This window comes from Phaethon aethereus (assembly GCF_964289735.1).
Source record: "Phaethon aethereus genome assembly, chromosome: 1".
Classification (NCBI taxonomy): domain Eukaryota; kingdom Metazoa; phylum Chordata; class Aves; order Phaethontiformes; family Phaethontidae; genus Phaethon; species Phaethon aethereus.
In genome coordinates this window covers 41,560,533-41,573,612 of record NC_138575.1, presented here as the reverse complement: position 1 = coordinate 41,573,612, position 13,080 = coordinate 41,560,533, and the positions used below count along the sequence as shown (strand labels likewise).

The 13,080-nt window shown below is 42.1% G+C and overlaps 1 protein-coding gene across 1 annotated transcript in view; it reads right to left on the bottom strand.

The window, feature by feature from the left end:
* LGR5 (leucine rich repeat containing G protein-coupled receptor 5) overlaps positions 1-7,763 on the bottom strand; it is a gene marked incomplete at its 3' end in the record, with an annotated part of 90,181 nt that extends 82,418 nt beyond the window's left edge. Inside the window, exon 1 of the mRNA XM_082014290.1 lies at positions 7,454-7,763. Within this exon, the coding sequence (XP_081870416.1) occupies positions 7,454-7,665 (212 nt within the window). The 5' untranslated portion in view covers positions 7,666-7,763. The remainder of the gene's footprint in view (positions 1-7,453) is intronic.
* Positions 7,764-13,080: the final 5,317 nt, after the last annotated feature.

Sequence of the window (13,080 nt, the reverse complement as noted above, 5' to 3'; positions counted from 1 at the left end):
TCCCCTTAATGCTGACATCATCTCACATCTGTTCTCTCATTCTCTTAGACTAGCATTTATATTATCACAGAATCCAGAAGACATGGTATAACTGGCATCATAAGATGCCTACTGCTGCAGAAACAAGGGCTAGGAAAGTTTTATTTCTGTGTAATACCAATGCTGTCCATCCTCAAGCAAAGCAGATGGAACTGTATGGTAAAGGAACTAACAGCAAAAACCTGAAGAAAATAAGAAGTAGTAGTACTAAACACCAGCCTTATTTTTCTACCTCCTACCTCCCCTTCATAAATACCAACACAAAATCATTGTACACTTTTCATGAGAAAAGTTGTATGACACAAGCACAAAAAAAATCATAAGACTTAAAGAGTTAAGTTTATACACAATCATTATACAAATTAAGTCACAATCCAGCAAATGCTGCTGCATTACTTAAATACCTAATGCTTACGTTTGGTAACATTAGTAAGCATGGCTACTCTCAATAAAAAAGAAAGCATTTATTCAAGTGTCTGCAAAAGAGAAGAGAGATTTTGTGTGGTGGGAGCTATAGTTGTTTGCACTGCTTTAGGCTGATAACATACATTTTTTAATTGGCCCAAAGCCTATCTATACAACCCCCTCCCATAAACACACAATATCATATCTCCTGTAAAAAAGACTATACTATTATATTATAATGCAAAAAGTTTTAGCAATTTTTTATCAAAACCATGTCCTTAAAATTACTTAATTGCAATTATATAACTTAATACCGTTGAAAGACAGTGTGTTCCAGATTAAACTAAATATTCATTTTACATAAGCTTTTGAAAAATTTTGAAAGACAAGCTTTTAAACAATCTGTGATATACATAATGCTTTAGGTTGTGTAATGAGACAGTGTAGCAGAACATCTTAGTGATATTCCACACAAATGAGTTGATAATTGGGGAAGGGGATAATTGTTTTAGAATTATTCAAGGCCTTGATCCAACAAACATTTGCACATGTGATTTCAGTGGAACCATTCCTGACACTAAAGTTAAGTATCTGGATAAGTATTTGCAGGACTGGAGCCAAATCATACAACTGGGCCCAAACGAAGAGCCCATTTGTTACCAATAAAATCTTAATTTGGAAGAGGCTGATTATTATAATTATCACTGTTGGATAACACTACACTTCAGAATTATTTTTTGCAGCAGTGTCTAGCCATGAAAATACAACTTGTCCTTTCTGGGATGGACCTCAGCACTGTGGCCACTGCCCCCAAAACCCAAAGCTCATAGCTAAAACTTAGTAAAACATAGCAAAATAATAAAACTGGAAGGTGATACAGAATGCACCGTCTTAGCAAAGGTCTCATCAAGCTGGGGACATGCTGTACCACCTCCTGGGGATCCGCACTGCTATCCCATTTCATTCCTGCTCGGAGTTCCAGGTACTGCTGGTGCCTAGTTATAACACTAGCTGGCTTGGGCTCCCTCAGCTTGAGTGATCACACCTCTCTGAGCAGCAGCTTACGGGTGTTTTTTTCATCTAAACAGCAAAGACATTCCAGAATGGTATTTCTACTTGGGTGCTGCTGCTTTAATACCCATTCCAAGGTCTCCAATTCAAAAATTCCAAGCTGTTGTCCCTAGGCTTTTAGGAAAAAAGCATGCTTCTTGGAACTAAAAACAGTGCTACCATGGGTTACTGTCATATATAGTCAAAGCTGTTCATTGTCTTATTTTTGTGCATTTGTCATTTCAATCTTGATTCCAAGAGAGAGAAGAGAGGGTAGCACTCCTTCAACAAGTAACGGTAACATTATTTCAGGCCCTACCGCTCCCCAACATTTATTTCCTTTATAATTCTCCAGGCATTAAAGTTCTCACATCTGAACTGTACAGAAGTTTCTCAGGTCTCGCTGAACAGTACAGAGCATGTAGCATAAGGATTTGCCACATGAATTGCTAAATCTCCGAGAAGTAAGCATGCTTTGATCACATCTCATTCTTTTTAGAGACGTTAGGGTATTTTCTTCTAACTGAAGTCTAAAGCTATTTTGGTATGTCAAAAACACCACATCATCTTCTGCCCTCAGTCATTTTGCTTGGAGCCCAAGGAACCACACATTATTTACCATGATTTTTACTGGAGAAAAAAAGGGATCTGCTGAACAGTTCAAGGAAGGAAGTCAGGGAAAATGCCTTAAATTGTATTAATCAAGACCATGTAAATAACCAATCGAGAATTAAGTAAGCAGTGCATGCAGATGAAGTATTATCTTGGCCAACAAACAGAAAAAAAGAAAGCTATCTGGACCGCTGCAAAATTGGTAAGAATTTTAAGCATTTGAAAGACAAATGACATCGGAGAAAAGACTGGGTTAACAAGGGAGCACTTGAGGAAAGTCTAATCTCTGCTGGCATGCTGACTGGGAAGGTCAGCCCAGTGCACGCGTTCTCAGCTGGAGTCAGGCTCCCTCTGCCCGGCCAATTGTCCTATGCACTTCAGATACCAAACCAAACCGAAGGTGCCTTCACCCCGCCAGCTCCTTATATTCTACCAGCTTAAAGACAGCTTCCTTTTCCCTGTCATTTTATGCAGCGTTTCCACAGAGACAATGCTACAGAGGAGAGAGGTAGTGTGTGAGTGCCTTTTTCCCACTTCTCAGCACCATGAGGCTCTTTAGGAAGCAGTGTAGAGTTATTTTTAGCACTGTATTTTCAAGTGGGAAGAGTGACATTCTCTTCTTAAATACATTTTTAATCCAAATTTTTCCCAAAGAAACTAACTTTGAGTTGACACACACTGTTTCGAAATTTCAAGCAAATCTCTTGAAAAATGGCAAACATGGACTTTAAATAGTTTGTTACTTTTTCAGGTTTTATGTACTTCTAATTTAACTATGCATACATTTTACCTTTGCATACCTACTATTGCCATGAGTAGAGAGGAAATGACCTGCTTTCTTTTCAAAAGGGGGATTTAACACTAAATTCTAAATCCAGAGCCTGGATTCACCGTCATCCTCAAGTGGGACAAGAATCAGATTATTAACTGAAACACATGACATTCATTTAATTTATTTCAACTAGAAAGGCACAACAATGGTTTAAAGAGTTTGTAGCTATGTAAAGAAGTACTTTCTAAGAAAAGGCAGACATTTTACTGACTACCTAACACCTAAATCTTTAAGTCACTTTATAAAGCTTACTTCTTCATAAGAACATACCTTGTTGTTTGATCTCTTTGAAAAACAATGGTCATTCCCAAGACACCTTAGATGAAGGTGCAGACAAAACTTGAGTTTGCTCTGTGAGATCAGGACCAAATAGGGCAAAGTTACCCCAAAAGGTTGGTCTTAATGTTTTTGGGTTTCCTGACACAGAAACAACTATCTTATTTCAGAAGTGTAATTAATTTCTGGGAATATACTTTTTAACTTTCAAGAAGTAAATATTTTTTTCTCCCAAATTCTTTGTGTGGTGGTTTTGGGGTTTTTTGTGTTTAGTAGTCTTAAACACTTTCAGATACCCTATAGAGTTTTGACTGTGCTCTACAGGAATATTTATCATCAAATACAATATTATGGCAACGAATGAAGCAGAAGGCCAAAATTTATTTGAAGACTAATGTGTTAGGAACCTTATAATGTGCATTGATGACTTCTTCATAGGTTTTACCGTAATACTATCAATGTTATCACAGTTTTGAAAAATATATTTTTTTAATTATTTCTACAAAAAATTAAAAATTCTATGAATCAGATTTTCCCAAATGTTACTGTGCTTATTTACAAGGTATTCAAAATGAAACATTTTAATAAATAACATACCCCAAAATAACTCATTAAGTAAACTACAATGTAAAAGACAACATACCATATGCTGCAATATTTACGCATGTATGCATGCATGTGTGTCAATCTAAGATGGTAACACTATGAAAATATTCCACTTAATATTCCACTTAAAATATTCCACTAAGTTTATAATTGAGAACTTTTGATCACAAAGAACACAGCATCTGAACTGTTAGACAGCCCTGGCATTTATAATCAATTTACTTTTCTGTGCTATCCAGGCACATAATAGAGACCCTAGAAGTCTTTAAGAGCTATCTTCTTTATTGTCATCACATCAGATATGAAAACAGATTTTTTTTATATTCATCATACTAAATATTCTTGAACAGGAGTTGCCAGATTTTACACTATTTTTAATGAGTAATTATTTAGGGGAAGTAGAGTGAGCCTGTGCTTGAAGAATGGAGTTAGGATAAGGCATTCTGGCTTTAATTACTGGCTTTGTCATGAACTTTAACTTTGAGCAAGCCCTTCTTTGCCTCAGTTTTCCACATCACAGTAGATGGTAACAATATTTCACTAACTCACAGGTTTGGTTTGAGAATTAATGAGGGTCCCATGTGCAAAAGACCTGTAGATCCTGGCTGCTTCTTTTCACTGTGTACTGGTAGGAAAGTGACATGTTCTTAATTTGAAACAGAGACTCAGTGCTGCCCTTCACCAGCACATGGAATTCACATTTATGTCAACAGGAATTGCATTAAATACATTGAGTACATTATTTAGCCTGAAAGTAAATGAAGAAAAAGGAATGGAAAGAAACTCCTGGATTCTCCTCGTCTGCTTTTAAAAAGTCCAACAGTTCATGGCAGCAGACACATAATCATAAATAAAAAGATTTTTGATGGGAGGCAAGAATTGCTGCCTGGCAATATAAATGAGAATGCAGAAATGTGTAGCAGGTCCATCTGTAGACTACATTTAGCTCTGCTGCAAGAGCACTGTCATAAAAAACATGCAAAATTCAGTCACCATAATATATAATGCTCTGTACACATTTGTCCCAACATAAACCAAACCTTAATGGCTTTGGCATTTCAACTTTTCACAGTTTCCAGTGCACACCAAGAAAAGATTTACCTTTTTTTTTTTTTTTTTCCCCTATGCAAGTGTCCAGGTAAGATAAAAATGAGCGAAATTTAGAAAAAAAAGATCTTTAAAAGCCCAAACTCAACACAAGGTAGTACCACAGAGCATTTTTGGCCAGATAGGTCTATGGTGCCGGAACAGAATTGACTAGAGAAGATGGTTTTTTTCTGCTGGAAAGAGGTTAATGTGAGTACATAGTTTAAATCTCCTGGTTTGATCTGAAGTAAAAACTGTCACAGCATGAAAAGACGTTTCTGTTTTTCTGGGGAAAAAAACCCGAAGGAGCATCTTGTTGGCCACTACCAAGCTCAGGGAAGCAAACATCTCGATAAGAAGCCAGGCACGTTTTAGAATTTGCCATTGCTTAGCCATCTACAGAAAATGAGACTTGACAGTTCTTTACAGAAGGCAGGCAGGAGCTACAACTCTGCATACTTAGGCAATAATTAATCAATCCAAGGATAGCAGGATGGTAAATTTGGAAAAGGGTAAATGTAGCTGCCCACATGTATAAACCAGTCTTTTATACTGTTACACTGCCCGTATGCAATCTTCGTCACTTAAAAGCCTGCCTGTCCCACAGTGGGCGTTTTCTACTTCAGGGTGTACACTACTGAACAGCACAGAATTCTTGACTGGAGAAAAACATTCCCCTGTTGAAGGACAAGAGGATTTAAAAACAAAAATACGGACCAGATCACAATCCTACCGAGAAACAGGTATACTGGAGGTACATATCTTTTCAACAGCAGAAGACCACAGCAGTGGTATTTTGACATCATCATGCATAATTATGTTCTCCTTTTCTTCATAGAACAGTCATGTAGTGGGTTCTCTATAAAGTTTTTCCAGTTTTATCATTCCTCCAAGCAACCATGAATTTAGGGCATCTACTCCTTGACACAGGGTATGTACAGCCTCAGTATGCCTTTATACCTTTGTTTATCTATCTGCTCATGACTTCGCAAAGCACCACAAAACATTTGTCTGGAGTATACCAAAAATCCTGACCTGCTACTTTTGAAACCAGTGGCAGACTTTGTATGTGTCTTAAAGACTACCTTTATTACATATAGCTAAAGTTCTGCCCTACTGTAAACAGTCAATCACTAATGCTGACTCCTGCCTCTTAACATTACTAACAGCTTTGACTTTGAAATGCTTATGATAAAATAATCTAAACCTGATCTTATTAAGATAAATTTGAGAACAGTATTTACATGCTTAATACTTAGAAAAGTCTTTCAGCTGCACATCCTCATTCTAAACCAATGCTATTTTCACTAAAGTCTCTCCTAACATATACTTAGATTTTATTGGTTGCACTTCGTTCCTACCTTGCCTACGTTGTCATGCTTATACTTCTCTCAGCAAGGCCATTTCTAGTTTAGTTTCATCTACTTTCTCAGATGCAACATATGTTTTATGTCCTTTGACGTACGGTATTAACAGGAGTGAGTTCAGAATTAGCACTTTAGTGCCCCAGACACACGATACTGTGAAAGCATCTTTACAGTAACCATAGTAGCAAGCATGTCAACAGCATGTCAAAATACACAGACGGAAAAGCACATTCAGAAGCTGACATACTGTATGCTGGATATGGAGGATAAGAATTAAATTAACAAGCAACTGGACGTGCAATCACAAAGAACTGTACAAGATCAGTAAGGAGGGCACTAAGCTAACGCTTTTAGTGCACCAACACTTTCAGCACACAAAACCAAGGGAGGCTAAACAATGACCCATCTGCCAAAAAGAAGGAAACAAAAAGTTTCCCCACGGTTTGGGGTGGTCTTTTTGTCCAAATTTTCTCCGTTCTTGCCGTCACTGTCCCCACACGCTGTCGTTCAGCGCGCCCGAGATGCAAAGGCGTTTCCAAGCACGGCGGCCGGCCCGGCGCAGCGGGGATGCCCGGTAAGGCGGGTACTCTGAGGCAGAGGTAGGGCTCCGGCGGGCTCGGTGCGCCGGCCCAGGGCCGGCCCGGGGCACAGCCACCTGCCCGCCGCGGCGGCAGCGCGGGGCCGCCCGGGCACCGCACGGCTCCCCGCGCGCGGCCGCCTCCGGGGAGCTGGCTTTTATTTATTGCCTTTCCTCAACCCGAGAGGAGATCTGTTAAAGATTAAATCAGCAGCAACCGCAGTTCAAAGCTCTGTCCCGGGAAGCAAAGGTGAAGATAACGTCCCTGCAGATCTAATCGAGTTTCTGCTGTTGCAATCGCGCTTAATTACCCTCCAACCGGCACATCACACAGCGATCCTCCAGGCGCCGGACCTGGCACCGACATAGCCAGATACCTACAAACGCTTTACAACCCGCCCGCTGATTAAAAAGCGATTAGAAACTTATTTGAAGTCGGGTGTTTTTTCTATAGGTAGCGGCACGGCAACGCACCGACCCCGCGCGCCTGCTGTCACCGCCGGGGGACCGGCCCGGGCCCTCCCGCCGGGCCGCCCTGCCGCTGCCGGCGCGGCCGCCGGTGCCCCCTCCCCGGCCCGCCCGCGCGGGCTTGCCCACACTTACAGGTAGGAGGTGAAGACGCTGAGGTTGGCGGGCACGGCCGTGAGCCCCAGGTCGGAGCAGTCGGCGCGGACTAGCACGCCCTCCTGCTCGCAGCGGCACGGCGCCGGGCAGCCCCGCGGGCGCTGCCCGCCGCCCCGCGCCCCCCGCCGCAGCCCCGGCAAGCAGAAGAGGAGGAGAAGGAGGAGGGCGCGGGCAGAGCGGGACGTCGCCATGGGGCCCGGGGGGTAGGTAGAGCCGTGGGGCGGCCGTTCTCATGCCCCGCGGCGCGGCAGGGGCGAAAGGCGGGCGCCCGGCTGAGCTCGGGGAGCTGCTGCGGCCGCCGCCGCCGCGCCGCTGTCTCTGGTAGCATCTCAGCTTACACGCTGCTTTAAAGCCCTGGAGCCGGCACCGCGCGCCCGCTGACGCCGCCCCAGCCTTGCCCGCCGTAGCGCGGCGGGCCCTGCCCGCGCCGCCGTACGAGCGGGCGGGCGGGGGCGGCCGCGGGCCCGGCGGGCGGGCGGGGAGGCGGGAGGCGGAGGGGGAGCCCCCCCGCCTCCCGCCTCCGCGCCCGCCCGCCGGGCCCGCGGCCGCCGCGACTCGGTGCTCGCCTCAGGGCGGTGATCGCCCCTCAGGGCAGGGCGCGCGCGCTGGACGTTTCTGGAAGGCGGCGAGGCGGGCGGTTGGGCAGCGCGTGCGGCAGAACCTTCTTCTTCTCACCCCCCCCCAAATAATATTCGAAATCAGAGCATCGGTTGGCGCGGGGGTCGGGGGTATGGCCCTTAGGCGGTTAGCGGAGGGTCTCTGGGGGTGGTGGGACAGAGGCTTGGGTGCTCCTCAGGGCTGGAAGGAAGGTCTAACCCAGATCTTGATGACGGTCTGGAGAGCTGCTCGCTGGTGAGCCGCTGCAGGCGGAGCCGCGGTCCTGTTCGGAGATGGGGATCCGCTCGCTTCCCTCGCTCCCGCTCGGTTAAATCGCAGCCATGCCAACAGGCAGGAGTCTTCTAAAGGAGACCAGCTGCCAAGGGGGGAACGGCCTTTGCAGCGAGGCTGCCATTGAAAGCTCTTGAGCTGTCCCTCACCCAGCTTCTTGCCGGAGGTTTCTGCTCCTCACCTGTGAGGAAAGTGGCTTTCACTCTACTCCTGTGACTGAGTGTGCTAAAGCCATTGGTGAGGGAAAGGTGAGGATGGCAATTCTTTTAAACCTTTTTTCCCCAAAATCAGTTTTCAGTGCGAACAAAGTTGACCGCAAGCTCCAGATTTGAGACTAGCTACCAGTTTAATAACCCAGTTTCAGCCCAATTCTTGTTTAGACTGGTGACTAAATGGTTGGTCAGGCTACTCGGTGTGCGTTGGAGAGCATTAGTTAAAGGTTTTCTGCTACACTGTCTTTGAATCTACAATTAAATCTGAAATGAGAGCCTAATGAAAAGACTGGCAAAACAGATGATTTATATTCTACCCAGTTTATAATCCCTGTTCCCACCTCTGGACCATCATTTGGTGAAATCTGAGCTGCAGCAGGATCTTGCACTGGAGCTCTACTGCTTTATTTAAAATAATAAAAAAGGGATCTGTTGTCTGGCTGGTTAGGCAGGCCAGAATGCTTTGTAAATCTAGGCCTATGGGGCTGCTGGAAAGCTTTTCCCCAAGCATCACCTTATCCTAAACTAATAAAAACAATGGCTGAAAGCATAGATTGTCCAGAAGAAATGGCTGAGGAAAAAAAATTCTCCTCATTATGGAGAATTCATTATGGAGTTTTCATTATGTATCATGATACTTGTCCAGGAGACCTATTACCCCAAAACCCGCTGACTGTTTCTTACCCATGTCTAATATCACTGCAAAGCAGCGATACCTTCGTCACTGAATTTCATTTTTTTAAGAAGTTTCGTGCTGTGCTGAATAGGTACATGCTACAGGCTTGATAAATTGTGAATACTTTACTTCTAGGGTGAAATAGTTTCTATTAGGCATCTGTACTGCATGATATTAGAGTCCCTAACATGCACTCTCAAAAGACATCAGAATAGTTGTAGTTAACAAATAAGTAAATATTTTTCATAACTCTAGTGAAACAGTATTTATATAACCTGGGGCCATTACACACGTATTTTGTTTGTTCTAGAAAGCAAAGTGTATGCTATTTGTTCATTTCCTGTTGAGGATTTGATTAGCTTGTGTAAGATATCTGAAATTACACAGACATAGATTAATTAGTTATGAGGGTTTAGCTGTAAAAAACCTCCTTTGAGTGATGTTTATTTTGTATTAATACATTTGTTCAGCTAATGACTTGCTTTGAAACAGTTCATGTACTTCTATTCAATTTTACTTAAAGATTTTTGAAAGAAGGGTAGCTTCAAGATCAAAAGAAGGATTTGATAGGAATGGATATGCATAATTCCTACCTTTGTACATCTAAATTAGGCTGTACAGTTATTTCCTTTTCATGTTTCTCATAGGTCTCTGTTTCTCCATAAAGAGGAAAGGAAAAACAGCTGTCAGTTTGGTAATGTCTCTGGGAGGTGCTGTTACAGTTCCAAAAGGCCATTGGGACTGTAAGATTTCCTGCAGGTTCTGACATCTCAGCATAATGTCCTGGTCACTTGGAGTGACATCCATGGTACAGCCATCAGTGGTCTTCGGCTTTCGTCAAGATAGTAAACAAACTCCTTGGGGATCTCTTGAATATCTTCCTGCCTTCCTGATATTCAGGCAAAAAACCCCTGTCTTCTGAACGCGATACATAATGTGACGACCCTCCAGCCTACGGTTTATCAGTATAAAAGATATCTTCATGGAATGTTACATATGAATAAACAAAACAATACATTGTATTATGTATTGTTAACACACAAAAAGCATACCAATTCGTATGTCAAGAATGCACAGCAGATACATATTTTAACATGCATCTTTTAGATCGTTACTTAGACCGTGACAGATTTTAGACTTTATGTGAAATCTGATTTTAAAATATGGGACTGTAAAAAGAAAATCGGATATCCGAAGTATTCACTGCTATTTCAGCTTTGTAAGCTTAAACAAGTTTGATTAATTGATTTTAAAAAAGAGTGTGGCTAAAGTGCTTAACAGTGGAAATTTATGCTGAATCTTGAAATGATCAGTGGTCCCAGCCAAAACGGAGTTTAAAGCAGAAATGTTAACAGATCCTGCAAAGGTAGCAGCTAGTACTTAAATATTAAGGCAAATCCACCACAGCTCCAAAGTAAAAAGCACATCAGCGAAGGACAAGCTTACAGTTGAATGTAGCTTGTTTTTCCCTTTCCTGTCTACGGAAGAGGGTAAGTTCCTAGAAGGCAGTGCAGCCATGTGGTTAGGCTGTGGAGAAAATAAAGCTCTTGTGCAGGATGGGATTTCTTTTTCTGTCCATTGGGGAGGAAATTCTTCATTGGATGTGTTGAAGTCATTCCATGGAAAGGGTTCATTAGGCAAGTGTGAAGCTCCTCTAGCCCTTAGGCTTTGCTGCTGTAGAGCAGTGCTGCGACTGCCCAGTGATCTGTGCAGAAGGAACCTTTCCTCTTTGCAGGACACCCGATCTGTCCTTTTATTCTGGTTAGCCCTGGAGAATGGTGCATGTCTTCTAAGATTTATCACTATATGGGGTTTTTATACATACAGCAGAAGGCTATTTATATACTGTGTTCATTTTATTCCATATTTACACTATCAGTATATGTTCACGTTCATTTGCATCATGTATCTATCATGTTTCACTGAGGATCTTAAGCTAACACATGTATTTATATCACTGTATTAAGCCTTACAATGTCCTTCAGACCAAGGCAGATAGCACCGTTTCTGTTCTAGTGATAAATGCTGGTACCCAAAATGTAGGATGGTTAGGGCAGAGTCTCTCCTAGAACCAAAAAAGAAATACAGGAGTTTTAATTATGCTGTCCCAATTTACCACATGGCTACAGCCCGTCAATACCAACAATATTACAGATTATGTGACATCAACTTGTTTTTGTCCAGGTTTTCATGCTATTTAAGGCATTCTATGTCATACATCTTTAAAAATCGTCTTTTTATATTGATGCTTTTGTTTGGCACACTGCCACCTAGCTGCACTCTTCCCTTAAGAGTTCTGTAGTTAGTGTGATGGTAGGACCAAGATCAAACATTTGACAGGTAAGATTTACTTGGGTTCACATGAAATATTCTTCAATAGTCAAGCTGCTGACAGGAAGAAGGGACAAAAAGAGAAAAACAGTATTATTATTACTGCTACAATTCATACAGTGACAGTTGACTTATCCATATAACTTTGAAGCAAATGCTGCCATGAACATTATTTTTAGTCTGAAAATACCTGATAGTAGAGCATGCAACATTAGTGGAAAAATCAGAATTAGCCAGACACATTTTAATAGCTAGGCATTTGGGAAAAGAAACGAGGGAAAAATGTAAATGCATAGGATGCAGATTTACTGAATGTTTGTTTGGAGGGAATGAAAATGCTTTTTAACTCTTAACATTTACTGGTCTGTTACCTTATCCTTATATGTCTCACATGAAGCCAAAAGAAGAAAGAGGAGAGCATGTAAGCTGTGTCTAAAGGTACATGAAGAATGGTAAGGCATTTGATGAGGAGTAATATCTTTTATCAGAACAATTAATATTTCAAAACAGACAAGAGCTCATCAGTCATTTTCAGAAGCTATATCTAACTGCCCATTCAAGGCTTGTTCTCTAGCCCTAGAGAATCATATCAGCAGCGATACAGTTTCTTAAGGACTGTGACACATGGGACTGTGGCAGCAAGGCAGGTCAAATTGAGTGTAGCCTTCCTCTAGCCAGGTGTTTATATTGTGGTCTTAACCATGCCTTCTGATAGTCAGTAAATCATTGCAACAGGTCTCTGAACTGATTTGTCCTGTTTTCACATGCACAGAAAAACACGTAGTAGGTTTGAACACAAATGGCAAGTGGGCTCGAATCTTTCTCAGAAAAGACTGAAAGAAGGATGTGCATTTTGGAAGGATATGTTGTGAAGGATGAATCTCTTTGACCGTTTCCTGAATTGCACAGTGTTGTGACTTTACTTTCTTACTCCACAAAACTAATCAATAGCTACTTGTTCCATAAAATAGCAGATGTCAGAGCCAAACATTTAAACAATGCCTTACTGTGCATTATAGCACGGTAGTAAGTCCAGGGAGTGCTGCATTCTGTGGTGGTTGTCAGTGGGACTTGGAGGAAGGTCTCCAAAATATTGTTCACTTAAAGCAACAAACAGCACTCCCCTGGAAAGCCAATACCTCCACATTGTGAGGAAGTTAACTCCAGTTCATAGAGGGTTGTAAGGTGGTGGTTTTTCTCCTCCTTAACACTTGTAAAACATAAAACCTTTGAATATGTGTGTGTGGAGATGCGTGATGTATTTCTGTGTCCTCGACATGCTGTGGTGATCTACATTCTTCTCTGGGTAAAAGACAAGAGTTGATACATACCATGTGCATGCATAGAGTCATTTCTTAATTTAGCAGCTCATATAGAAATTCTGTCCAATTCTTTTCATCTTTCCTTCTCTCACTGTGTCTGTGTGGCAAACACCCTGGGGTTCCTGTGGTTTTTGAAGTGTATTTGCATGATACTGTATAATGAGCGATTACATTGTT